At 40.0% G+C, this 27,774-nt stretch overlaps 2 protein-coding genes across 3 annotated transcripts in view; both read left to right on the top strand.

Annotated features, from left to right (window-relative positions):
* The window catches only part of PDLIM5 (PDZ and LIM domain 5), a 96,795-nt gene extending 75,019 nt beyond the window's left edge, over positions 1-21,776 (top strand). The window contains exons 4-8 of one of the 2 annotated variants that reach the window (XM_035890334.1): positions 10,942-10,984; positions 12,321-12,598; positions 17,559-17,731; positions 19,313-19,349; positions 21,652-21,776. In XM_035890334.1, the coding sequence (XP_035746227.1) occupies positions 10,942-10,984; positions 12,321-12,598; positions 17,559-17,731; positions 19,313-19,349; positions 21,652-21,685 (565 nt within the window). In that variant the 3' untranslated portion in view covers positions 21,686-21,776. Of the gene's footprint in view, positions 1-10,941; positions 10,985-12,320; positions 12,599-17,558; positions 17,732-19,312; positions 19,350-19,985; positions 20,096-21,651 lie in introns of those variants that run through there. The other variant, XM_035890335.1, reaches the window with a different exon arrangement.
* A 1,238-nt stretch (positions 21,777-23,014) lies between these two features.
* LOC118451875 (PDZ and LIM domain protein 5-like) overlaps positions 23,015-27,774 on the top strand; it is a 44,317-nt gene continuing 39,557 nt past the window's right edge. Inside the window, exons 1-3 of the mRNA XM_035890333.1 lie at positions 23,015-23,255; positions 23,998-24,114; positions 27,421-27,549. Of these exons, the coding sequence (XP_035746226.1) occupies positions 23,122-23,255; positions 23,998-24,114; positions 27,421-27,549 (380 nt within the window). The 5' untranslated portion in view covers positions 23,015-23,121. The remainder of the gene's footprint in view (positions 23,256-23,997; positions 24,115-27,420; positions 27,550-27,774) is intronic.

Below are 27,774 nucleotides of genomic sequence, written 5' to 3'. Positions count from 1 at the left end.
TTGAGGACTGGAATATGAAGTTGAAGACATTCTTTCACCATGATGGAAACCAGTCTTGTCATCATTGTTGTCATCACGCTGTCTCGGTCTTGGTTTTGCCTTGGGGGATTTTATTAGAGGAAGCCTTCAGCAGCCTCTGATTCAACTGCAGAAATTTATGTCGTACAAAGGAGATCAGAGCAAAGCTGTCGAGGTCTCGAACTAGGAAATACAGGGGAAGCCTGCGCTTCTGCGTGAGGAGCTTCACTTTGGAAGTCCGATGTGCTTTGTGTGCACTGTAATTTCCTAAGGAATACAGCAGCACAGATCTGACTTTGACTATGTTACCAATTTACAAATAGCCTGATAAAAAACTTCTTGAGGCTGACATGACCATATTGTTTGCAGTGCTTTGGGACAAGGATCGATATTGTTTTCTCCTTCCCTATCTTAGTTACATAAAGAAAAGCGTTAGTAGGGAGAAATTAGCAAGTCAAGAAAACTGTGACTCTTGGCAAATGTTGGGCAAAACTTTCTTGCTGCTGCTTTTGAGTCTCTATTGCTAGCGTCAAGTCAAATGTCCATTGAATTCAATAGTTTAATGAGACTGCCAGAAAGACAGCAAGCTCAAATAATAGCCATTTGACACAGGTCCAAAAGTTTTCTGATCAAAAAGTTTTTAAGGCACTGTTGGTTTACTTCCCAGAACCTGAAGTAGCCTTGGGATTTGGCAGCCGCGCGGCAGCCATGCGTGAGCAGTGGTGCTTCCTGCGCTCCCGGCCAAGTCTAGATAAATGGAAAAGCTTGCATTTGGGAAAGTTGAAACGTTTCTTAGAATACGACTCTTCTTACCCGTGAATTTGAGTAGTATGTGAATATATTTGGGAGTGAAACTTTCGTCCCCTTTTTCAGAAAATGCGGGGGGTTACATTTGATATATTATCTGGATTGCGTGACATGCTTAGTGGCATTTATTTAAAAATCTTCTTTTGAAAATCAACTTAATCTTGCTCTTGTTATCCCAATGTTAAGAATGGGAAAAGAATAATTTTCACTGTGTTCCCTCTACTGTGGGTTCCCTATGGCTCCAAATCTGCTACTGTACAGGCAGCTTACCTGCCCCGATGACACCCAAGTCCATCGTACCGCAGGCCTCTGTGTAATCTGTGTCATTTTGTCCTTCCTAACAACTCGTTAGCTCATTGTTTGGGTGCCACAAGTGATGCTGCTTGTCTCTATTTACACTTTTGTTTTCAAATACAGAATGTGCCCCACACCTGTTGCTTTCCTTTTGAAAAACCACATCTCTCCCACATGCACAGTTTATGATGCTAACTCGCAGGCATTCTTTAATTATAAAAGGGTACGTGATGATCTGTCAAGGGACAGTTGTCTCTAAATGGATTAAAAGAAGCTTACATGGTTTTAAAATGGGCTGTGCCCTTCGTCTGCTGAAAATGGTTCAAGTTAGTTTGAACTGGCTAAATAGTGGGCATTCAGTACCTATGCAGGTAACTGTTTAGTTTCTCGATTTCAGATAGTAACTTTTGCACCTATGTGAACCTGGGATGTAAAGAACAGGAAAAAAACCACCCCAATGTAAATATGTAAACTGACCGGTGTTGTTAAACTGTTCCTAAGGATCAGCCCACAGGAAAAAATGAGACACTGTTTAAATAGAACCTGTCCTCTGCCATGCAAGATCATCTCTCAGCTGTTGAGAATCAAAATTGCAGTGTCCTGACTCATCAATAGGGCTTTTCCTACCTTCTTCTAGTAAGGAGTGGAATGAGAATAAATTAATGGTTGGCTGTTGGGAAAATAAATGTCTTACTGAAAGATAGTGGTAGTATCAGGAAAGTGCAACAGCATAAGAAAGATGGGATTTTTCATAATGCTGGGAAAAGCAGGCAGCATTTCAGGTATACAGGAACTTCTAGAGGTCTGAAATGAAGACAAATGCAGGTTGAGGGCCACTGCTGCAAGTTTAATTAGATACGTATCTGCTACACCACCTAGTAGAAAGGTGGTAGCTGTAGAGTCAAATGTCTATTTATAGGTGAATTCCACAGCTGCACCGATTTGGGGGCATTTTTTCTGCCCAGTTTTTGAAAAATTACTGCCTTTGAAAAATTCCAGGGTATTGTCAGTAGAAAGTCATGTCTGTGGCACAGAACTGCAAAAAATGCCATGAGGTAATAAAAACGTATCTCGCGCCTGTAAAACGTTGCACACTTACTTTCGTCTTCCCTCGTAGCTGAAGTAACATTTGCAGCATTGGGAAAAACCTCAGCAGGTTTCATGACCATCAGATGTTTTGCATCTGTTTTGCATCAGTGATTAGTTGCCCACAAAAGTAGTTAATTGCTTCATATTCTGTGAGCACCCTGTGAATGCTATCCCCTCAGTATTTTGAGCTGAGAAAGGTAAAAGCTGCTTTTTCTAAAGCTAGACTGTGGGAAGGGAAAAGTCTTTAGTTAGCTGGATCAGAGTCAGATGGGCTTATTAATTTTTATCTTCTTCCACAGTTGTTGCAAACGACAGAAGAATTACAGCACTGTTTTATGCACCTTCACTTAATCAGTGTTAGTGTCTCCAGTATAATTGGTTCCTTGTCCACTTTATTGACTACGGGGGTTAACTATTTGTGACCACTGCTGCTTTTTCGATCTTTCTTGCCTTGCTCTTAACGAAATAATTTCCAGCTACAGCTGGTACTCTGACAGTTGGTCTTTGACTTCCCCTAAAGGTGTGGTGAGACCTGTTGGCCAGGCTAACTTGAGGTCTTCTAGATGTAAGACTTATTTCAAATAAGAGTTTTTAGATATCTAAAGCCAATAGCTTTTCTCAACACGTTAGACCTGCAATGTATGCTGCTAAGCCAGTGACCTTAAATATATAAGCATATAAACAATACACGGAAATTATGAAGGGCACCGAAGGCGGGGACCTGTAGAGGAGAAGTTAACTTCTTCTGGCAAGCACGTGTTCATTAAATTGATCGTGTTGTAATTCTGTAATGCGGTTTATAGTGCTTCAGCCCTGTTGTCCACAGCCGCTACTACCTGTGGCAATGTCCCCTTTGGGGACAGGCTGGGGAGCCCCTCGGAGCACACTTGCTGCGATAAAGCCCAGTGCGAAGGGAGCAGGGCAGCCCTTGCAGCTGCTCGCCAGCCAGGGCCCCGGCTTGGGCACCTCAAGGGTGGGTGCTTACCTCTCGCTGCCGGGGTGGCGTAGAAGGGAAGAAAGAGATGTCTGAGGGGCTAGATGGGAAAGAAAATGTGCTGGTTTGGTGGTGGGTTGTGCTCAGGAGTCAGTCAACTGCTTAGTGGTATTCCTGGCCTTAATGGGAAAGAATTAAAACCACAGTGTATTCTATTAAAAGCAACAGAGTTCATCCTTGTCAATATATTTAGCCTTGTGTATCTGTATTGGTTCTGCCACGTCCCTGGCTTTTCTGGAGCAGCCCCGGGCTCAGCGATTTTCCTGACAGCCGCACAGTTGCAGCAGGCTCTCCGCACGTCCGTGCGGTTGAGATGATGTATAGCTCCAAACTGCACAGATGGAAGCTCGGAAGCTGTCATTTTAGGTTGCTCATACTGTTGCCATGTCATTTTAAGTTGGTGAGAAGTGGGAGGCGTGAGGGAGCAGCTGGGATTTGGCCAAAGACGCCTGGGCAGGGCTTCTGGGGTCTAGGTGGGTGACACTGCTTCCCATGCTGGTGACCTGGTGAAGGACACGGCTCTCTTTCGTTACAGCTGCCTGACACCTCGGAAACGGAGTTTTCATCCCATTTGGTTAACTGTGCTTCCACTATGTTTCTCTTTAGTTTTTTGTGAAGCCATGGATGGGTGAGCTGCTTTGTAGAGGAGAGATGTGCTTAGCTCCCATAAGAAGTAAAATACAATAATCTAGTGGCTCTCTAAATTGCCAGATTCTTTATTTGAGAGGAAAAGAAAAGAATATTAATGCTCATTCCTGAGCATGTATTTTAAGGGGGGAAAAAAGAAAAATCCCAAATAAGGATATTCTGGGGACTGGGGAGCTGTTTGTCATGAATTCCCAGTTAAAGCAGATATGACTGCACTTTCAAGCTTATTTGGGCTGTGTTTTAGACAAAGGAGGCAATTTAAACATTAGTCACCATATTGCGGAAAGCACTGGTAAAATAATTTAGTGTTTAGTGTTGAATCTCCTAAATTATAACCTAGATTTGATGACAGACTGAAGTCAGCATGAAGTTGAGCATTTTTATGAAGGCTTTGGAGGACTGACTAGGTCTGAGAGTCATTTAGACCTATGCTTTTCATTAAGCTGGCTATTTTTAAAAGGTAGCTTGCTGTGGCAGAATTAGTATCTAATAAGCACTTCTAAAGAAAAACAAATGTATAAATTCCACTTTATTAAAAGCCTGGGTATAGGTCTTGTTAGTTGCGCTTAACTGTTATGTGGATACAGTTACTTGGCAAGACAGCTTTAGGAAGCTTAAAGAAAAGAAAAAAAATCAGTTTATAACAAAGCATAGGTGACGGAAATGACTGCCGTCACTGAAGGTAATGTATAGGAAGGTCTTACATACAAGGTGTTAGTTCTCTAATCGCTTGTGAGTAGCCAAGCAGTGGCAGGATGGGATTCCTTCCTACCGACCTCGATCATTTAGACACGCTGAGCTACCACCTGTATATAGGCTGCTCTATAACTTTTCTAGGATAACTGGCAGCGATCTGCCATATAGGATTGTAAGGCACTGGCCATACTTGGTACTGTGGGGGTGCTTTACCTGTTTGGGCTCTGGCCAGGGGAGACACAGGCAGGTACAGACAGACATACCCCCACCTTGTCCAATGATGGTCATACACGTGGGCTCTCCAGGTTTCTAAACCTTCTGCCTCCCTGAGAGCAAGCAGCATGTTTTTAAAAGTCTCTGGCAGCCAGAAGGTAAGTGAGATAAATTCCACAGTATTTTTTCCTTGGCTTTTTGTTTGGTTTTTGGGTTTGCTGTAATAGAATAAAATATTGTCTGCCTGCACTTAAACTCTCTTTACAAATGCGTTCGGTAGGGTTGCCACAGACCACAGGAATGAGACTATGAGCAGCGATTGCCTTTGGGAGGTCTTGAAAACAACTAATCCTGTGTGGGTAGGAATACCGAAGAGGAGGGCAGTTGTTTCTCTCCTAAAATGTCAGCACTGTTTATTTTAACACATGATGATGAAATCCCAAACCTTATTTAAATTTAAGAGAAGGGGCCTGCGTTTGATTTGGCCAACTATCAAATAGCCAGTAACGCAAGAACGTCATTTTTCTTGCTTTTACCTGACCTAGTGTTTCATCGTAATCTAGTGTGCTGGGGGAGTGCACAGTGTGGGGATGTAAAGGTAGTATGTAGTAGGTACCACATTGAACATGCTGACGTGCACAGTATACTGATTCTCCCCCTTTAAACTTACTGAAAATCTAGAACCTGTTGAGAGTGACTCGCGAGCTAATATTCCCAGGCTAAATATAATGAAGTGAGGTGTTAAGTATTATCTCAAGGTACTATTCTGCCAAGAAATAAATACTGATGTTCTCAGCACACTCCATTAAATACACCTCTTCAAAGGGCACGAAGCCCAAAAGGTACAAGCTGTTTAAAAATATCCCATTTGAATGAAGAGATCCTTTTCTATCATTTCAGATACAAACGGAGCATCCACGGAAACTCTTTTCAATATTTCGTTAATGCTGAAACAACTGTCCCTCACACTATTGGCATTTTAATGTCTGAATTACCACAAGTTTGCAGTCTGTATTTTTAGGACAAGAGGAGAAATAATGCATTTTTAATGTAAGAATTAGTTTGCAGAATGAGTTGTTCTCACTGAGTCTCCAGGAGACGTACGGTATCCGAAATGCCATTATGCATCCTCTCTTCTCTCTGGTCTGATATTTGCTCTCTCTAAGCAGGCTGTCAGCACTGAAGTCTGCGTTGTTTGACTGTAGTTAACATTCCCCTGTTTGTCATAATTTGGTTTGTTCAACTAAATGAAAACTAACGTAATAAACTAGAGCAAAGAGAACGACTTAAGAAATAAAATGTTGTTGACAGCCATCCATTGGTATGTTAGCAAGCACCACAGCCAGAGTATAGATTTGAAAACATTGCTGTGCTTCCTAAGGGGGGCGGAGGGGGGGATAAAGTCTTCTCCTTTTTGCCATGAGTGCGACAGATGGAGTAGTACTTCATGATAATTTTGCTACCTCTGCTTTGCCACGCACTGGGATGCACAGAGGGTTGCAGTCTCAAGGCCACAGGTGCTTGTCCTGGCAAGATTGCTGAAGCGCTGATTTGCCGTCTGGTGTTGCCCAGGGCAGGGTGTGTGTTTCTACAATACTGTGGGAAATGTAGTTACACGTTCTATTAGTGTACGTGAGGCAGCCATTTCTGATGCTGTATAAGTTGCAACAAGAAGCAAGCTTAAGAATGTTTTTGTTTTTCTATTACTGTGAGCCAGAGCGAGGTTGGTAAGAAATAAATTATGTCTGTGGTAAGGGGCTTGGGTCTAAGGAAGAAAGAAATATATTTGGATTGTTCTTTTTTTCTGTGCTTTAAATTACATCTGCAGTTGTTTTTGTTCAGATAACCCCTAGTGAAAGTCATGACTTGTTATATATGTTAAACGTTTTTCTGCTTGTCATCTTTTTGCATGAGTTGGCTAATTTATGAAAAGCAAACTCATTTAGCTTTCTGCCCTGTCAACTGACCGCTCTCTAGAAATAAAATGAAGCAGATGAACAGAGCTGCAGACTACAATGGCAAAACCGCTAAAAGATGAGGTTTTCAGAAGGAAGATGTGACCCAGTGGCTTTTCAGAGATGTAGTATCCACTGCCAAAACCTGTATCCTGACTGATCAGCTAGGAAAAAGGAGTTTGCTTTGAAAATGGGAGGGGTGGGAAAAATTCTTTCTGTCCTTCCTTCTGTCTTTCCTTCCAGGAATGAAGGGTTGCAGCTCCTTGTATCTCACCCCAGAGTTTGAGCAATTCTTTAAGTTACAGAGATACAAAACCCCCAAACACAATACGCATGTTAATACTGGTATTGAGCGCTCCCCTTGCTTATAGAGGGGCTCATAAGGGCAGTTACCTTCTTGTGACTTCTTGCATTTAGCTCAGCATCTGCTTTTTAAGTTACGAGTATAACACAGTCCTTTTACGAAGGGGGAGAAGGACTGGGGGTGGTGGGACTTGAAATGGAGTTCAGAGGAGAGACAACTCTGAAATGTCTTGGATTTTAGGTTCAGTGAAGCTTTGGGGTTTTAATGGCTGAGGGTTTGGGCCTTATTGTGTGGTTATACACACAGGACAGCTGAGACTTGGCCAAAACATCCTGCTGTGCATTGAATTTCATTCCATAACACTAATTTTTGAGATTATAGTGTTTTCGTCGATGATCGGTCCTCAGGCATGATATATCAAATGGTAATCATTGGAGAAGCATGAAATACTGTAGCTTCAGCTTTAATAATGTTTTTCCCCAGATATTAGTAATTATGGAAGGATTCTGTTGTATTGCTTGTATCTTTTTTTTTTTTTTTTTTTTAATGGGTGAAATACTTGAAAAGGGAATGAATAAAAGGAGAATTTAAAGAATGAATAGTTTTTGCTGGGCATGTTGCTCACAGCGAAGAGCAGACTAATTCATTTTCCTAATAAGGCTGCGCTGGAAGTTGGAATGTTTTGAATTGCATTAAATGTCACAAAAGCATTCATCAGAGAGGAATGGCTTGTGGTATGTTTAGAGAGCAAATTTGATCATGTTTGGTTGAAAAGAACTATTTACACATGCTAAATATAGCTGCTTTTTTTTTTTTTTCCTGAAAGAATAAACGACTTTGATGTAGAAGCCTGGGCAAAAACTTTGTGCACTTTCATTTTCAGTATTAGGCTGTCAGTAAGTGATGGCTGCTGCTTCTAGTTTTGTTGTCTATAATAATTCGTATGAAGCTCAAAACGGTAACCGTTTGCCAAGGTCTTTTGTGTGAGTTGTTCATAATAAGCATTTATACCGAGCTTTTATGGCTTTGCTTTGTTTGTAAGTTATTGAAAATATTGCATCAACTAATGTACTGAACGGCTAGTTTTAAATCGTTCAGAAAATAACCTACTTCAAGCCATCCAATTTTTCTAGTAAGTGATAACAGGGCAAGTATGTCATCTCATTCTGAAACCCTTTATCATCAGTTATTCATACATTCAGCGTGACCAAACCAGCATGAAATCCTAATGTGTTTAATTGCTAGGTGGCAAGCAAAGTGCTAACAGCTAAGAAAATGTGCAAGATTCTGCAGTTTAATTATTTTCTTTGCTATGCAATCTGGTAGTATCTATCAAAATCCCAAGGGCAAGAGCCCTGAAGGAAGTCTTTCCTTAAATGTATGTGTTGGACGTGTTTTGCTTTTCAGCTTGAAGTGTGCATTTCCTTTTGTACTGTCTTGTCTAACCACCATGCATTTTTCACATTCAGATCTTGGTGGCTCAGTTTGCTGGGTGAGCGTTTTCTTTATAGGATACAGGATAAATCATAGAATTTAGGCTGATTATGGTCTGAAGTCAACAAGGCCAAGTTAAACTGTTTGAAGTATGTCTGGGACACACAAATTTATGTCCTTGTTTCAAGTATGTTTGGGGGAAATAAAGTTGTCCTGTCTGACTCCAATGTTAAAAGAACATTGGGAACATTTCAGTTATCAAGTCTTCCCCTGCCCTTCTTTTTTTTTTTCTTTTTCTTTTTTTTTTTTTCTTCTCCTTATATGATACTTTTGAAGAGGAAGTTGGAAGAGTATGTTTTCACATCATCTGGAAATAGTGGTTTGAAATCACTTTTGCTCAGTGCTCTATTGATGAATGCAGAGCAGTCTCATTCATTGCAAACTCAAATTTGATTATTTTGCAAAAATAAAAAAAAAAAAGTATATTCCTTTTATGAGACTGGAAGATCAAGGTCCAGCAGCAGCAAAGTTGTTTGGTTTTTTTTTTTTTTTCTCAAGCATGAAATGTGGTAGTTGACTTGAATAATGAATGTCTTTCTGTTTCTTGCTGTTAGATCAGCTTAATAAATACACAAAACATTCCAAGTTACTTTATTTAAAAACATATGCCTAAGATATGGGGCAGGATGCATGTTTCCTTCTAACTCTGGTCTTAAAAAAGAAAGAAAAGTTCCCATATGTGTTGGCATCTCTTTTTTTTTTTATTTTTTTTTATTTTTTTTTTTTTATCCCTCCCCTTCTTGTTGCCTTTGTTGCTGCAAATTGACAACTCTGCAATTAGGAGTGATTAATGATGCGCCCCAGTGCTTCGGAGGGCTGGAGGTCGTCAGCCTTCTCATGGGCTGCACACTGTGAGAAAGGGGAGGACGGACCAAAACTCTCTCGCTGTTGATGTGGACATAATGTCTGTCAGCAGCGATGCACAGACGGGGACAGCAAAGTGCAGAAGATGATCTTTTCATGCGATTTTTTTCTTTTTTTTTCTTTTTTTTTTTTTTTTTTCTTCTGCCAACATAGTGTGCAGATTATATTCATCTCCCTTTTTGTAATTTAGTTACCAAACCTGCAGCAGAATTGCTATTGCTGGAATCTGATGAGCCCTGAGGGCCAAATGGCTTTGAGGGAAGGAGTAAACTTTTTGAACGTACTTAGTGAAAAGAAACAAGGAAATAAAAAGAAAAAAAAAAATAAAAAAGGAAAGGAGTTGTTACATGGACCAAGTGTGCCTAATTCAAATCTAGCTCTCCGTGTTTTTCTGGTAGAAATAGAAAAGCTGGTTTATACAATAGGGGTGTTTTAAATTGTAGCCTCTGTTAGCTGATCTCCAATTAAATGAACCTTTTTGCTTCCCTGGCAAATTATCTTTTGGAAATGAGAATCCGGCTTCAGTTCTTCAACACCCTGTTTAGAGGATTCATTGGAAATTGGGGTTGTGTGATTTCAGGCAGGATATGATTGCCGGTTCTTGGATCGTTAAAGGTGCCAGCTTTTCTGAGCGGTTACCAAATACGGCCCAAAATGTTTTGAAATGTGGCAGGAAGTCTCTTTTCTACCGAAACAGCATGAAAAGACTCAAGTGTGTCAGCAGCGACGTTTGCAGGCAAAATGTTAGTCTGTCAGACTTTTTGCTGGGCTTTTTATTTTTTTTTTAATTGTGTGTGTGTGTGTGTGTATATTTTTGCATATAAGTACATGTAAAGCTGAAAAAAAAAACCAAAACCAATCAAATGAGATGCCTTTACCTGTAACATGTTGCCAGTTCACTTTAGGTATAGTGAAATCCATCAGTTCTTTATCTTCTTTATCCTTTCCATTGCGATACTTCCTTTCCTTCCCACCACCCTGTAGTAGTTTCAATGCACCCATTGTTTGGAAGAAATTTTTTTGCCATCTACTGTGGAGTTCAAGTGACATTAACCTTACTTTTGAATACCAAGGACTGTGCAAAAAGTCTCTGTATTATTTAGCTTGTGAAGTCCTTCAGAAGGATTTTTGTTGTTCTAAAAGGAAGCGTTCTGTTTTAAGCCTGAATAAAGGTTATACGCTGTTTAAAATGCAATTTATCTGACCAGAGCTTTTGAGTTATGTGACATAATTTCTTAGGAAAGGATGGAAAACAGTAAGCAAATTGGAGCTGAAGTCTCCTAACTGGTGATACGGTCTTATGAATTTATGAATCAAATAGTACTTGACGACAGATGCTAGAGTTCCTAACATATCTGGATAAATTAATCCAGTGTGTTTTTGCCTTTTCCTTGTATTAACAACTGTGTCATAAGTTTAACTTCAATGCTTCTTCTTTCCTTTAAAGGAAACAAAATGAAACATTTTATATATATGTGGGTGGATGTGGGCAGTTGGAAGAGGGAAACGCTTAAACGGTAAAGAACTTGGTTTTAATGATTATGTTTGTGTTTTTCTTCTCCCAGAGTGGCTTCTATCCCAAAACCTGATCTTATTCATGTACCAAAGGTATGTTCATCATCACAAGCAAGAAATGTAGCATGTGGCACTGTAACCCATCTGTCAAACCCTTTTGTTGATAAGCGCTTTTATTCAAACTTCCCTTTCAATATAACATGCTTGATTACCATGTGTTATGTTGAGTAGTGCAGCATTTGAGTCTTTGAGTGATTTCCTCCTCCCCCCCCCCAAAAAAAAAAATAAGAGACCTGGCAAATCATTATCGACCAAAAAAAAAAAAGTTGTTAAATGTTATCTTTCAACTCTCGGAACATATTTTTAGAAAGATATTGTTGAAGTTTTTCCCCTATCCCTAAGAGAGAAACAGTAGTAGGGTTTTTTGGGAGGAGGTGGTGGTGTTGGTTGGTTGCTTTTTAACGGGCACTGAAATCTTCCTTTTTATTTGAAAGAAGCTTCTCTAAATATTAGAGTTTCAGAGAACGATTCCCCTCACTTTCCTTAGAGACCTGGGGAATTACTTGTTCTCAAGTTCTTGTAACATTATGTTCTCAAGCAATAGTTTCAACCCCCCATTTTTGATACAAAGGCTGTTTGCAAACCTGAAAATACTTACAAATGGCCTGTGCTTGGAAATCCTCTCCAGTGAACATAAATAACGTATAGTATATTACTATTCTGCTCACCATGATTTGAAAGACTGCAGTTTGGGAACTGCCACGTTAAAATGTAGCTCCCAGGGGGAAATAGAAAAAAAAAAAAACCCACATTTTGTGAGTGTTTTGATCTGACAAGGGTATATGAAGATGTTGGGGCACATCGGCGGAGTACAACTGGAAAAGCTCACTGTGTCCTGAAGCACTGGCCTCTAATAAATGACCTTCTGGGCTCTGGTCCTGCTCGTAAGGGCCGTATCAACAGATGAATTATATACCGTGTGTGTGTACACATGCACATGCCATTTGTGTATGGGGAATGTGCATATCTCAGATTGGGTTTGAGAGGTGGAATGCGGATTTTTATAAAACACACTAATCTCTTCCACATGAGTTACCCTATGGGCTTTGCAATAGAGTGGTTCTTTGGTTTGTCTCGATTTGATTTGTGGGGTGCCTGTTTTGGATACGATGAGAGGAGTTGGCATTGTGGGATTTCATATTGATTGTGCATGATTGGATTGTTTCCTTTCCTAAAATGTATGGCTTGGTTGGGTTGTTTTTTTTTTCCCCCATACATTTCATGTCTCGGTAAAGCTTGCTTCTATGCTTCTTGGTTTCACGCTAGGTGGGTTATCTCCCCCGAGAGCAGCCAAAAATACCTGCTGAGGAATGTGCATGCGTTTGGCGTGGTTTTGTGTGTTTCTTTTTTTGTTTTTCATCTCGCATAGGGAGAACCTACAGAAGTAGTTAAGCCTGTGCCCATTGCCTCTGCTGTTGCACCCAAAGTCACTGCCACGACGAGCGTGGCTTACAATAAGACACAGCCTAACGCTGAGCAGCGGTCGCCCGCACTGAGCGCTGCTAAACCTGCAGTTAATGTCCCACGGCAGCCCGCCGCGCACAATGCCGCCCCGAGCGCCTCTGCCGGCGACGGCGCCCAGGATCTAGCCGAGGGGCCTCGACGAGGATTCAGAGAAAACCAGGGGGAGAGTAAACAGCAAAATGGGTAGGTGGGATTTTTTTTTTGCTGTGAGGTTCTTTCCTCGCAGGAAAAAAGCTGGGCTTGTTTAAGGGCTAGGTAAAACGCAGCTTGGAGGAGTCGTCTAGTACTCAGAAGCGAATCTCTGAGGAAGGACTCGCATCTTAAGAGGGATGCTTCGAGGGATGCCAGACTTTCAGAGTGACGACATATCAGTTTATAGAGTGTCACAGCTAAATTGAGTCAGACCGCAAAATGCGTTACGCGATGGGTTGTATCACTATGGGTTGTATCACAAGGTGTTCTGGACCTTACAACAAGCCCGGTGTTAATTTTGATATCTGTGTCTCACTCTGTATTTTGACTCCCATTATGGTGACTGAAAGCAGCAGGCACTCAAAAATGCAGAGCGATCTGTCAAGAAGGGTCAGCGGGTGCTGTGATGGCCAGGCATGGGATGCTCTGGAAGACCAACTGTGGGCCTGGCAGGACCAGAGGAGAAAAGTCCCAGAAGGGCAGCAAAGGGACAGATGTCCCATTACTTCTCTGCGCAACACACGAGAAACTTTAAGATGCGTTCCCAGAAACTGGTGGGGTTGAACAGATTTTTTTTTTTTTTTTTTTACAGTGTTACGTTATAAATACCTCAACTTTAAATGTTACCTTTACCCTAAAAAAGCAACACAGGTTTAAAATCCAAGTCCTTTTCGTATTCAAGTAATCATTTACGCTAAAATAGATATCGGAGACCTGACATTTGTGGGGCTCTAAGGCTGCATAAAAGGCTTATACTATATCTGGTGCAGCATCTAGTCTAGTAAACAGTAGATTAGTAAATTAAACTGAGCCCAGCAACACTCAAACCTGCACCACTGCCCTGTTTCCGGGGGCTTCTGGCCAGGGCTGCCTTGGGCTATCCCAGAAATTTGTGGGCAGGACTCGGGAGCTCCAGCGCCCCAGGGACCAGTTCCCAGTGGCTGCCGTGCCCTGGGGAGAGGCGGAGGCTGGATGCTAGCAGTCCCATGCCAGTTGGCCTCTGTGCCCAGCAGCACTGTCCAGCACATTGAATAAAGTCATGAAAAGGGCAGAGGAGGAACTGTAGGTTTCTCGTCCATCTTAAGAACGTAAAACCCATGCTTAAAACCTAAAAGCTGTGGTTACTGTTTCCCGTCCCTCAAAGGAAAGGGGCCAGAGGAATAGGCCTAGTGCCTCTCCCCTCTGGTATTCTCTCAGTATATAAAGTATATGAAGAACCCTACAGAAAAGTAGACATCCACGTCAACTAAAAAACAGAATAAACTGCAGTTTCAGTTGAGCTTCTCAGAGAGGAAATAAACTTCTTTAGGTACCTATTCCCTTTATATCACAGTGCGAATATTTTCCATATGGGGACTCATATAATGCAGTCCGTATGCATTTTATATTACACCGTTGTCACGGTAACTTCCAGCCCTTTCTTAAACAGCTGATGGCAGGAGTCCACACTGCACAGAAGAGGGATGAAATCGGGAGATCCCAAGGACTTGCTCGATTCTGGTAGACTTGAATACACTTTGGCAAACCATCTCTTATCTTTCCAGGAATGCTGTTTTAGCAAATAACTCTGTAAGGAGTATTCAAAAGCAGCTATTAGTTCTGAAAAAGAGAAACAATAGCAACAAAATTAAGTCGCCTGGAAGGAAGCTCTGCAGGCGTAGACTCAGCACTTGACAATCAGGATGGGATGACTGGGTGAGCACCATTGCCCTGCCCTGCCTTACAGTTAGGGGATGAATAATACTAACTGAAGAGTATCAGCTGACAGGTGAAGAAATCCCTGTCTCGCTGCTAGCCTTGCAGATCTAGGCTGGGAAAGCTTGAAAACGTTTAGAGCTGTAAAAACCTACTTTATTTTTCTATCTTTCTTAGAATAGTGTGTTTGGGCTGTCTAACTGTCTTGCAGTCCAAAGGTAGAAAACAATAACAAGCAAACAAACCCCCCTAAAGTGATTACATTGGTCTGCTGCTCCACGACGTACTTAGTTTATATCCTGAATGTGGTTTGAGGGGAGCCAGGAGGAAGGGAGGAAATTCTGTGTATGGCAAGGTTCACATCTGAAGAACCGCATTTGCTCAGCAGTGCTATCTATGAAGAAGATACAAGTTGTGCTTTTTTTTTTTTTTGAGAAAATGAGTAATATAAAACACAGAAGCAAAATGGAATTTTCAGTCTGATCAATTACTCCAAATGTCAATGTTTCTGATATTTCATAAATGTAATTGATTCCATCAAGCATCATTGCAGAAATGTAATTTTTCTAAGTAGAACTATTTGCCTTCAGTTTAGAATGGGGAAGGAAGTTTTACTTCCCCTTATTTAGTCCTGGCTTAGAAAGAAAGTAATTTGCCTTCACTAGGCTGCATGCAATCTTATTTTTATCAAGACCTTCTTGCCAACTCTTGCATCAAAATGTGCCTGCTGCTTACAACAGGTAAGATGTCCACAGACTTCACTCAGTTTAAGCTCAGCTGGGCTAATTTTTTCCCTTGTAGGTTCTCTTGATGATTGTAAGTTTGACTTACGTGTTATATGGCTTTACCAGGGCTCGATTTGGAAACTCCTATAACGTTTCAAGAAGCAAAGAATGTATTAACACATCAAATACTTTTTTTCCCTTGCAGATAACAACAGTGACAAAGTTAGTATCGACAGCACTGGAGTTGAATTATGGTTCCTGTTGGAATAACCAGCATGTATTCTTGTTTTGCAAAATTATAGCTCTTACAGAGTTTTATATTTAAATTTTGCAAAACAGCTTCAGCTTTTCTTAGTAACTTCTTAGTGTAGTAAATGGTTTTGTCTGCATTGGACATGATGTGATCTTGCTTTTCACTGTGTTAAATTTTGCAGCTTTTTTTATTTTTATTCCACAAAACCATGTGTGTGGTGTTTGTGCGTATTGATAAATTCTTGGTGCACTTGTGGCTAATTGGTGTTAGTAGTACAACTAGTGAATGGTGAAATACAGTATAAAAGCAAAAAGTGGTTTGAGGACTACAGAATGAAGGGCCAGATACTGAATTCGTACAATAAAAATAAGAGTAACGTCCGTATACCATGATTTGTACATGTTGGGGATGATAAATATGATTGAGGTTTTTATTGGCTTGTCCTCTGTCCCTTTGCCTCAGGGCTGAGTTAAGGGAGAGCCTGCCTCATTGGATTTTCCTTTGTCTCTGGCACCACCTTGTTGCCTCAATGAGCATTACCAGTAGATTCTTAAGCCTTAAAAAAGGGACCAATAGGATCCACAAGAGAAGTCAGTGGGATATGTTGTTTATAATACCACTTTTAACAAATGTGAAAGACTACTTATTTCACTGTAGTAGTTGCTAGAATGCAGTCACCTGCATGTAAATAATTACATGTCCATGTAGTTCCACACCTTTAATTACTGCTTTAATTTTCAGATTTTATTTTTGCTATTAACTGTTTTGATGCTTTACTTCATTTTCTTTTTTTTCTCTGTACTTCTTGTACTCCATCCTGGAAATACCACTGTCTTTGTTTCTGTACCTCTCCCTCTTTTAGTAACTTTGATATGTGATACATGTACTTCACTAATACTGTGTGTCAATAAAGTCAATCTTTTGATATAATTTTGTATGATACCTTTCACATCATTCTTTCAAGTATTAAGTATTCATTTAAGCTTAAATATTTACTAATGCATTCCACTGAATGGGCCTAATTCTTACTTGTTGTTAATTAATAATTTACATAATTCGCATTCATATTTTCCACCTTTCTTCACCAGAAATACTTTGGACATTAAAAGTACAAGGGGGAAGTATTGGCAAAAATAAAAGTGACTTTTCAAGTTCAATTGGGGTTTTTAATTTTTGTTAGAATTGTTATGTCTTAGGAACTAGTTTTGCACAGTGAATCTCCTGTAAATGACGTAAAAATAAATGTACGTTTAAAGGGTTTTAAAATTAATGTTTTGGGATAACAAATGTAGAATTTAGGAGTAACACATACAGTATGAATCTTCTGTTCCCTTTTCCTGAACTGATTAGTGCCATTACATGTCCTTTACATCAGTTACTGAGACCAAAGCTCTAAAATACTGTATTGCAAGTCTGCTAGTGCAGGGATTGGTAACGGCGTGTAGGTTACTGTGGGGAAAATTTCCAGATGGAACTATTACCCCACTTTTTTTGACTTTCAGAGATGATATCGAGCATCAATATCTCCATGTTATGCTCCAGAACGTCGCTACCTACTCTTTCAGTTGGCCTGGTTCTGGTCCAGGCTTTGCCAAGCGCAGAAGACTCGGCGTGTGCTGAGTGGCCCTTGCACACAGCCAGTGCTTTGCCTCTTGTGAACCAAGGGGAGAATTTGTTGAGGGGCACCTGATCCAAACTACCCTGCTTTAGTAAAACAAATTCCCCTCTCATCCCCTTAAGGAAATCACTGTGAGTTTAAGTATGGGGGACCTGTGCTGCAGTTTTGGTAGTAGAATGAGAGTATCGCTATTAATTGGATTTCAGGGCCCTTTCCAAAAAAACCTAATTCAATAGAAAAATGAGCTGCACTTCTGTTTCAACTTTCTGACTTTATTTCTTGTTCTCTTTTTCTCCTTTTCCTGTTTATGCTGGGAAAACTCTCTTGCTGTCTTACTCTCTCATCTCCAAGGAAAAACCCACCCAAACGGTAACGGTTTAAATGTGTAAATGTCTTGATAATACTGTCTTTTGCTGTTTCATGTTCTAGCAGTGAAACAAGGAAAAATATTTCAGTTTGGTTAGAGAATTATAAAGCTATGTGTGGTTCAGAGGACTGAATCTGTGTTCAGGTGTGCCTGTAGAGCTCACTGCTGCACAGCTGCATCCAAATGCAGAAGCTGCCTTTGAACACTGTGATAAGTCCATGTCCTTGTACCTACCCCAACCCAAGTGGTCTCCGAAGGGTTGTGCTCACTGCTCTCTCCTCTCCTTGATGCAGCCCCCCGCGGAAGCACATCGTGGATACCTACACAGAGTTTTACCACACGCCCACCCACAGCGATGCCAGCAAGAAGCGACTGATCGAAGACACTGAAGACTGGCACCCCCGGACAGGCACCACCCAGTCCCGCTCTTTCCGCATCCTTGCCCAAATCACTGGCACTGATCACAGTGAGTAGTCTGATGTAAACGAAATAGAAGTAATGGTCTTGGACAGACAGGTGTCTTTTAAAAGCTGGTGGTGGGGCAAAATAGTAAAAGGATTCAGTAACATCTCTTGCTTTTTCCCTCTTGGATAATAAAACCAGTAGGCAGAATTTTGGTGAGCTCTTCAAAAGAAAAAAGTTTGAGAAGACTATAGTAGGAAAATATTTTTGTAAAACTCCTGCAGTTGCTAAATAGCTCAGGACACATACATTACTGGACGTTATTCCTGATTCAGTTGAATACTAATACATTCTAGATAAATCTTAAAGTTTCCATTTCTACTTCCAAAGATGTTGGCAGATAGGTATTTGTTGTTTCTTTCCCCTCCTGTATCGCCAAAATGGTGACATTCTTGTTCAAATTTAATGCTTCAGAAAAATCAAGGTGTTTTCAGGCATGTAGAAAATCTTTGACAGTCATACAAAGGTATGTGGTCTGCAGTGATTTAACCAATCAGAAGCATAAATCCATAGTTCCTTAGTTTATTCCCAGGTCACGTTTCCATCCTCTGCTTATGCTATGGTGTGATTATATGTACTGTGCACTGGAACAGATAATGTGAAGAAGGCCATTCCCAGTCACATAACTTTATGGTAAAACTTCAATTTCATATTATGCTGTCAGTTATAATTCACTGGCAGAGATCTGTGATGTTGTGTAAAAGCCATCAGAAGTGCCATCAGGAGATTTGAGCTCAGTCGTGTTCAGACTGAGGCAGCTAATGTAGGGGTGATTATTTCATTCTTCTGCTTTTCACAGCTAGTGCTACTATACAGAAGGCAGTGACGAAATCGGGCTCCCTCCACGGGGGCAGATTTGATTAAATCAACTATCGATTCTCTGGCAGAATTACTCTAGAAGCCAATTATAACATCTACCCATAAGGATTATTGCCCATGTGTGATAAAATATTCTGAACTCAGACAGTTAACTGATTGTTTTGTGGTCCTGCGTTGCACTAGTCTATTAATGGATAGCTGTCTATCTTTGGATTCTCTTCATTAATCCTTGTAAGGGCAGAATATGAGACCTGAACATCAAATAACATGTCATCCAGTACTGATTACTTAATCATGTTGACAAATACTATAAGAAAGTGACTGCAACTGGATTTGCCAATATTAAATCGGGGCTGCAAGTATCCCGTGTGCAGTCCTCTAGCACCTTGGTGGGTCACAGCCTGGCTGCCAACAGATGCTTGGATTATCACCTGGTAGAAACCCACTGGACATTCGTCCAAAAGAAATGCCTCCCAATTTCCATTAATCTTCCCCATCTCAGCTCACCTTTCTCAATGCTGATGTGGAGAGTGTGCCAAAGGAAAAGGCAGAGACCAGCAGAGCCACCTTTTGGCAGTCCTGCTGGCAAAGGGGCTCTTGTAGACATACCTCATTTCCATTGGGGTGTGTTTAGAATCGAGGAGTCCTAATGAGCTTTGTTATAATTTGCTGCTGTGGTAAAGCATTAGCGTGGGGAGGATCTCGGTGTACGGCGGTAGTGTGTCTTTAGTGCCTTAGATAATAAAATTTTTCTGTTCTCTTTCAGTGAAAGAACCAGAACATGAAGCTGCGAAGAAGACTAAGTGAGTTGATGTTTTATGTTTTTTATTACTTTAATACTTTGCATGTCTTAATTATCAACTGATAGTGTTTGGTGCATTTGTGTGACATCTGGGTGTTTTTAAAAAGTTGCTTCTTGTTTTGACTTCTACTTCAGCATGTAAAAATCAAGACCTTTCTCTGCATAGACCGACCTTTTTAAATCTCTTGGTGCAGTCCAGTATTAATGTTTGTGCAGGAGCTTGAGATCTTCCGTAAACTTGGACTGGTTTGGTCTTCTGTACAAAGTCAGCTTGTCGATGTGTTTTCCTTTTCCTAAATCTAACCAGGCATTTTTCATTGGCGAGCGTGGATCAGATTGCAAGGCATAGCTGGAAAGTATTACCATACTGGACTGCGAACAAGGGTCAGCTGTCTCCTTGTTTTGGGATAAGGTTGTTCAAAATGAGGACCAACCAGTGGCTAAATCTAATGGTTCTTGCAGTCAGTGGGAGTTTTTTTACTGGCCTTGCCTAACACTGGATCTAAGTTTTTGACAGAAAGGAAGCCAATGTGCAGATAGGAATAGTGCATAGAGATTGCATGCTCCCTTGTGAAACTGCTTAAGACAAACTTTCTTTCTTTCTTTCTTACTTTTCTTCTATCACTTCTTTCCACAGGGAAAAGGTTCCCATCCACGTCTTTAGTCCCAAATATACAAAATTACGTGACTGGCACCATGAAGTCTCAGCACGTGTTCTTAATGTCCAGTGATTTTACCCAAGTTGCAAAAGCAAAATACAAACACTTCCTTCCTTTCTTCTTTTCTATCTGCTTTGCAAAAAAAAAAAAAAAAAGAAGAAAAAAGAAAACGTATTTCACTGGCTTTACTGCAAGAGAAAATCTAGCCTTTTCTATACTTTTCTAACACTTTCCTACTGATGTGTAAAAAATGAGATGAAAATGTTTTTGTGCTAATCACTAGTTGACAAAAAAAATGTATTTAAAACAGAACAACTTGGGTGACTGAATCTCCCAGCGTGGGGGAGGAGGTGGCTGTTGCGGTTCTTTTTTTGCCTTAAAGGAGTCATGTGCATTGATGAGTTTGAGTTACTATAGGTTGTTAGAAAGCAGAAGATTATGAACAAAATAATTTGTATTACTTTGATTTTGGGGCTGGGGGCAGAAGACAAAGAGGGACTATATGCACTAATTTCAAACTATTGTACTTACCATGATAATTACCTTGGATTTCACTAGATTTTTAGTAGGTCAGTTTTAGAGTGGGTGTAAATGTTTTACAGAGTAGAGCAAGAAGACAGACTGCTTTTAAGCAAATAAAAGATAAATTTAAAAAAAAAATCCAATCTTGCAAATCAAAGTGCAAGCTCAATATAAAGATTCTGCAGCTTAAACTAGTAATATGTTCATAATGTGGAAAACTTAGGAAAAAAAAAAAAATGAGCAGAATGTTGCTGTGTACCTGTAAGAGCTTCAACACATCCTCTTAACAAGAACAAGATAAGGCAGTAGTATTTATTTATTTCAAAGTGAAGCTCATAGGCTTTCTTGTGTTTATAAAAGCTTCATGGCCCTATGGTTCTCCTGTAAAATAATGTATTATAGTAGCTACACATTCATTAATTTATGCTTTCTGAAGCTTGAAGAGTATTTTAATAAAAGTTGCTTTTATCTTAGCTCTGTCTGGTTTTTTTGGGGCGTCTCTCTGACTGCTTTAAGTCTTCTCATGCATGCAGCTTTAATTTTATTGCACCTTCACAGATTATAGTAAGAGAAACAATTAAATCCCTGCTGCATAGTAGAAACAAACTGAATTATACAACACTATCACAGTAGTAGAGCTTCTGAACATGTTAAAAATGGGCTATGTGTTTGTGTTGTCAAAATCTACACGACACTTGCAGAAATCAATAAAATAATTGACCTTTTGGGAGGTTATAGGACTAAGAATTCTACTAAGTAAAACTCACTTGCAGCCTTTGTAACATTTGTTGAGTCACTGAAGTTTCAACCTCAAAGGTGAATTGTAAAGCACATATATAAGTCCAATCTTTCATAATTACTTAAGGAGAACCATTGCAATTGGCTTGTAGTTTGTGCAGCTGACCCTACAGGCTTTTCCAGATTGGTCCTGTGAATGGATCGATGTCCACTGCAAACAATTCTGCAGACCTGGGGGGCTTGGGTTTTTTTGTTGCGCAACTTGGAAAACCGAAAGGAATGGCAACCTTTTGGAAGCATTTTGAGCTTGTGTTTCCTTTTCAGATGGTTTATATGGTTATACAATATAGCAGTAGCTTACGGTATTTGTCATTTTATCTTTAGGAAAAGCCAAACAGAAAATGGACACATCAGGTAATAGCCAAGTTATCTAACACTAACAGTCACCGATGTGGACGCCTAACAATGCACAGCATAAAGTACAATTAGATTTGCACTGGTAATGACAGACCAAGCCATGTCACATCCTACACACCTTTTGGGTTAACTCCTTAAGGGCAGCAGGGGAAAACACTCACTTTAATAATTTCACTACAGACTGTTTTGATGAGAAATGCCGATCAGCTTGACTTCCCCCTGCCCTCATCACGTAACTCTCTAGCGAAGTACTGTGTTACTAAAACCCAGTGTGTTACTGAGTGCACATACATCACAGTATAATCGTTTGATAGAATAATACATATTAAAGTAGGAATGTGAAATAGTGTATTAAAATTGTTTTGTTGGGTTTAAAGAATGTTTTATGAATGGAAAGGAAGGCAGGAGTTTTAGCAGACATCAACGCAATGAACACTATGAAAGATTATCACTTAGACTCTGTAAAGTTTTCTTCATAAGAGTGGGATGGTTTGGCCTTCAAGTGTTTTTGTTTTGGAGATGTCCCTAGGTAATGAGAATATTTTCATGTTGGTATTCAACTTAGCATTATGTTTATCTGTCTTACCAGCTCTTACCCCTTTGAAGGCTGAGTTGCTTTAGAGAGAAATGGAAGCAGCCGCCTCTCCAAATAATCTAAAGTATAGAAGTCTGTTTTGGTTAAAAGTAAATGTAGTTAATCATAGAGTCTATCTATTGAGGATAAGAGAATAGTTCAAGAAAGGCTACCGAGAATGTTAGTTTCCTATAAATTCATAGTAACGAATCACTAGTTCCAGAGATGCTTTATGAATGTGTGAAATTAATTTCATTTACAGCTTTGCCCAATATCCCTATTGCACAATACCTGTTGATGCTAAAATTTAACTTCATTACTGTTTCCAGAACAGTGGACTGCTTTTCCATTTGCATGTGGATAACATGCTCTAGCTCATGTCTGATTCCCAGCATACATCTGATCTTTGAAAAATTCTGAGTAATTTTTGATATAAATGAATAAGCTTAAATGTAAGTGATCACCTGGAGGGGAGAATATGGCAAACAACAGAATAGAAACTCTTAAACCAGTTACTTAAAGCTTAGAAAGGCAAAGTCTAGCCTTTATATCAAATTTATTTACATGTTTTAGTAATTGATTAGTTCTAATTTTTCTGCACCCTATTTCCAAGTGTGTTCTAGATGTTCACTTTTAGCCATCCTCTTTTGAGCCACTGGGTACAGATTTGGTTTTCCCTTAAATGGTAGAGTCAATTCATTTTCCTGAGTGAAGCTGTGTCTGGATTTTCCAGATTTGTAGTTTAGCTAATCCAAAACCACTGGAAAATATTTGTCCCACTCTTGGTCAGTCCTGAAACAACCTGTCATGTATGATGTGATTTTTATTTCCCCCCCTCCTCATGTCATGAATATCTGTAAAGCATGCCTGCAGATCTACCTAATGGAGCAGGAGCCCAGGATACCTGTATTAATCTGAATAAAAACTCCGTAGCTGCCCCGACTTTGGAGGTGCCACCTGTACCAGAATTTCCATCCACACCTTTACCACCTATGAGGTCTGCTCCTTGGTTGTTCCTAAATCTGTTCAATAATTTTCAGCACTTAAGGCTCCCTCCTTTATTAAGATACTTAATTCTGCATGCTAATATATAAAAAATAAAAGGCAGCAATGCCTACTCCTATGGGTAATTCAGTCTGTTCAAAACTAGTGGTTGTGATTGCTCTCTACCTTGTAGATGACTTCTGTGTCTTGTGGTGAGATGTCTGACGAGTGCTTTTCTTCAAGTAGAGGGCCTTTAATACAACGTTCTCTAGATTTTTTATTTTTTTCCCTGTCATGACTGAAAAAAAGAACGGATATGAAAAAATGTTGAGAAATATGTACTCTAACCTTCACAAAGCTAACACCCTAAAAAGTTGCAGCACAAAGTGCATAAACCTTTGGGAGTGAGTCTTGCCAGCACTTACGGCCGTTTCTTTTCCACTGTTTCCTAAGTGTTTTCCATCACGTAGGGTATTACTAAATATACATGTTCCATCCTTGTAAATGTAAAATACTACTTGGCTTTCCGAGTTTGTAAGCAGCAGGACACTTCTCTAAGTGTGACATTTCTTAAGTGCGTTGTGCCTCGTTTTATCCACCTACTTGTATTTTGCTGTAACCGCCTTTTTTTTCCCCCCTCCCAATTTACTAACCTTTTTGTGTGCAGCGTCTCCTGTTCAGCATACTATTTCAATGTGGATTAAAAAGTCTCTTTCTCTGTGTGTCTCCATTTGGTTTCATTACTGTGAATGGAGTGAAAACGGTGCTAGGCCAGAACCTGCGGCTGCTCTTTTGCCGACAGCAGAGTCCTCCCCTGGCAGTTTCCCCTCTCCCAGACTTTCTGAACTCATTGCCGCAGCAGCTCCTGGGAGGTAAATCATTCAGAGGGGGTTTCGATTCAGTTAACAATCTGTCTATATGTTGTTCTAGCCTAGATTTGTCTGTCTTGGCGGAGAGAGGGTTGTCTGTCATTCACTTAAAATAAACTTTATTAATCCGCCGTGACTAGGGATTTTCCTGGAAATGGTAGGAGAGGGAAGGAGAAGAGAAATTAAGTAAAGCTGATCAGGTTCATGACCAGTCTAATGAATACCTGTTAAAATAAGACACAATATTTAGTGTGTCTTGGTACGTTGTCAATGGGCGTCCACCCTATCATTTGGATGGAATAACTTTTTCGTGGTGTCAACAACTCAAAAGTGAATTCTGATCTCTTCAACACACAGAAAAGTGTCTTTAAAGATATAAAAATATTTCTTTAAAAAGTGGATTATTTCATTCATAACACTGTGCTGTGATGCAGTCAAAGAAAACTAGATGATTATCTGGCAAATTTCCTGTTACTGGCCTTGGATAGCTTCACCGGAACTTATCTTGGCAGATTGGTGATGTTTTGGAGGTCATCTATGGGTACTAGACAGCAATGGTAATTTTGGATGCAAGACAGTGACAGTAATTTGGAGGGGTATGATTCTATTATTGAAGGTCTGTAACATTTTCTGGTGGTTAGTGTTTCATGGTGCAGGACTGCTTTTTAATTCCAATAGCTGGTGTTCATTACACATGCACAAGCACATATGCCACAAACCAAACCTGTTCCTTTAAAAAAGAGAATTGAATGAACAACGCCTGGTCCTGCCAGGCCCCTAGGCAGAGACTTGTCCTTGTGAGAAGCATAGAGGGATATACTATTGCCCACATCTGTGGGGGCTTTTTGCAACTAGAAATCTAATACTAAGATTTGGGATTGGTGGTTTCCTCTTTAAAGTCATAGTCTCAACCAGCTGAGAGAGATGAGGCAAAAGTTCACAACAAAATAAGTCTGTTTTGTTGCAGTGTCTTTTGAAGCCTTTTTTGATGTCTGGGAGAAGAGGGGTACCTTCATGAGCTAACATGAGATTAGTCAGGACGGGACGGTGGGTGATGACGGAGTTTAGCTTGGGCAGCAGGCTAGTACCTTCATGATAATCTTTGATTTGAGCCAATACAAAAAAGAAGAATTGGTTGTGATGGTTTCAGCAGCATGTTCTCTTAAATACTAGGAAGCAGATGGGTGAGTAGTTATGAGCACCAAAGATGAAAAATACACATGAAAGGCATATGGCAATACTCATAGTGGTTTGGTTTTTGGTTTGTTTGTGTTTTTGTTTTTGTTTTTTTTTTTTTTCTAAAGCAGAAAACCTGGGATGAGAAAGGCAAGGGGAAAAGTATTTCTTCAATAATTGATTTTCACGTCTACTAATGAAACTCTAATATGATTCCACCTACGGAGCTGCAGATGCCTTGCAGATACTGCTGCTACTGTGTTCTGAGTACCAAAGGGTTCCTTCTAAATCCGCACTCTGAATCTATGTCCAGAGAGAAGAAATTAAAATCTACTCTCAAGACCTATGGCTCGAAGTGTATTACTTGGCAAAATGAACCTAGCAAGAGAGCAGCTTTAAAATGAGCCACAGGAAATTGGGAAGGACAACTGCGTTCATGGGGGTTCAGGATGAGAGCTGAAGTACTTACACAAATAGTCAAAAAAGTACATGATGAGTATTTTCTATTCAAGAAGGGCAGAAATCTGAGCAGCTTCTGCAGAGCTGTAGAAGGAAGGATTAGTATGTATTAGCATCTCCTGAAATGAGAGGTCATCAGTGTAGCAACTGTTTTTTATGTTTATGTTCTGTTTCTGAGCCAAAGTCACTGCTCTTGTAATACTCTTTTGCACAGGAAATACACCCAAAGGTGATCTCCAAAACTCCTTTTTTATAAAATGGCAGCTATCAGAAATCCATCTGGAGGAATTTGGCTCATACCATGTCAGACTTCCAGTAAAGCAGAATTGGGCCATCTAAACATCAGTAGGCTTGCTTTTGCCACTAAAGCCCCAAATTTGTTGTCGATGACTGGCATGGGTCTGTCTTTTCCTAATGGGCTCCGTCTTTTCTTGGCTGAAGCTCTTTGATTTGTACCACCCGCTACTGAACCACCAAGAAGGAGAAAGAGCTTGCTGTGAAATGTATGAAGGATCTGGATTTGATTACTGGCTTAAAGTTAGGTTCACTGCTTATAAGGCAGACTTCATAATATAAAGCATAATGCTTTTTTTATTGTAGTTTTAGCTCTTTATTGAAAACCCAAACTAGTCATATGGCAATATAGCCAACTACTGTAATTTATAGTGTAGTATTACTCAATTTCGTATATGCAATATTCTCCTATAAGTTTAACAGTAAAATGTTTAAGAGCAATTACAGCCTTTTCAGAATGTTGCAAAAAGTCATCTTAAATAGTCATCCTGGCAACTTTAGACCATGTAAACCACAGAATCTGGCACTTCCTGAGAAATATATAACTAATATAAAGCAGATCCAGTGCCAGCAGGTCTTTAGATTGCCTTTTTATATGCATGCTTTTTACAGTCATAGCAACCTACTTTTATTTCTTCTTTTAATGGAATTATTCCTCATAGTCATAAATACAAAGAGTTAGCATTAAATAGTAGGTATTAATCCTGATTTTTGTTGTGTATTTTCTGATTAGTGGACAGCCAAGAATATTCTCTGCAGAAATTGTAATTTCTGAGAGTAATTTCTTACTCCTTTTCTAGCCAAAGCTAGTGAAAAATGGAAATACAATGAGAACGTATGTACGAATAAAATTTGGAGTCAAACTTGCTGTTTTCTTGCTCTCCCTTTGGAGCACATACCCAGTGTGATTTATTCCCCTTCTCCTCGCTGCCTTCAAGGCCCTTTTTATGACTTACAAAGTTTCACAAAGAAGCCGTATGAAGTTTTGGAGAGCTTGAGGGCAAGTCCAGGGAAGGGAATAATCTCTGCAAACCCCTGTTTTCTTGGGAATTGCTGTGACTGCTGCGCTACTCTCCTCAACTCAGCCAGTTCTCCTTTTCAGCAGGTTTGGCATTTCTACGTCAGTTTTCCTAAACAACTTCCCTCAGCTGTAGTCATCATGCAAAAAGGAATTTGCAAAGACAGAAGCTGCTTGTTTAATTGGCAAACGAGCATCAGGCTGGGGAGAAGAGGAGGTCCTGGACTGACCAAACTAAAACTGTCAAAACTTTTATGGTTGTCTGGTGACAAGCAAGAGGAAGTAAAATACAGGGGCGGGGGGTGGAAATACTGCTTTCTTGTGGTGAATGCTACTTGTCCTTCTGTTTTCTTTTACTTCAGAGAAGTTTTGTTTGAGAACCCTTTGGAAGCCTTACCCAAGTGCGCACCTCATCCCCCTGCAATTTTTGAGGTTTTAAATACCAGCAACCAAGTAGCCACAGTGTCTGAAGTGTCATCTACTTACACTAGGTAGAGTTTCTAATATACTGGTTGTGCTCTTGTTCAAGTTTGTTGTCTATTTTTTGAGTAACTACTTCACACTACCCAAATAGTTTGGTTTTGTGGTTAAACAAGCCTGGTTCTAAGCTCTTAAGCTTCAACTGTAAAAATGCCCCGAAGAACTAGTCCTAGGGGATGAGTATTTGGTTCCTAGGGAAGGAGGAAAAAAAAAAAAAAAAGCCCTTATGTGCTACC

This window comes from Egretta garzetta, unplaced genomic scaffold (assembly GCF_000687185.1).
Source record: "Egretta garzetta isolate BGI_Z169 unplaced genomic scaffold, ASM68718v1 scaffold72, whole genome shotgun sequence".
Lineage (NCBI taxonomy): Eukaryota > Metazoa > Chordata > Aves > Pelecaniformes > Ardeidae > Egretta > Egretta garzetta.
This window is presented reverse-complemented; position numbering and strand designations above follow the sequence as displayed.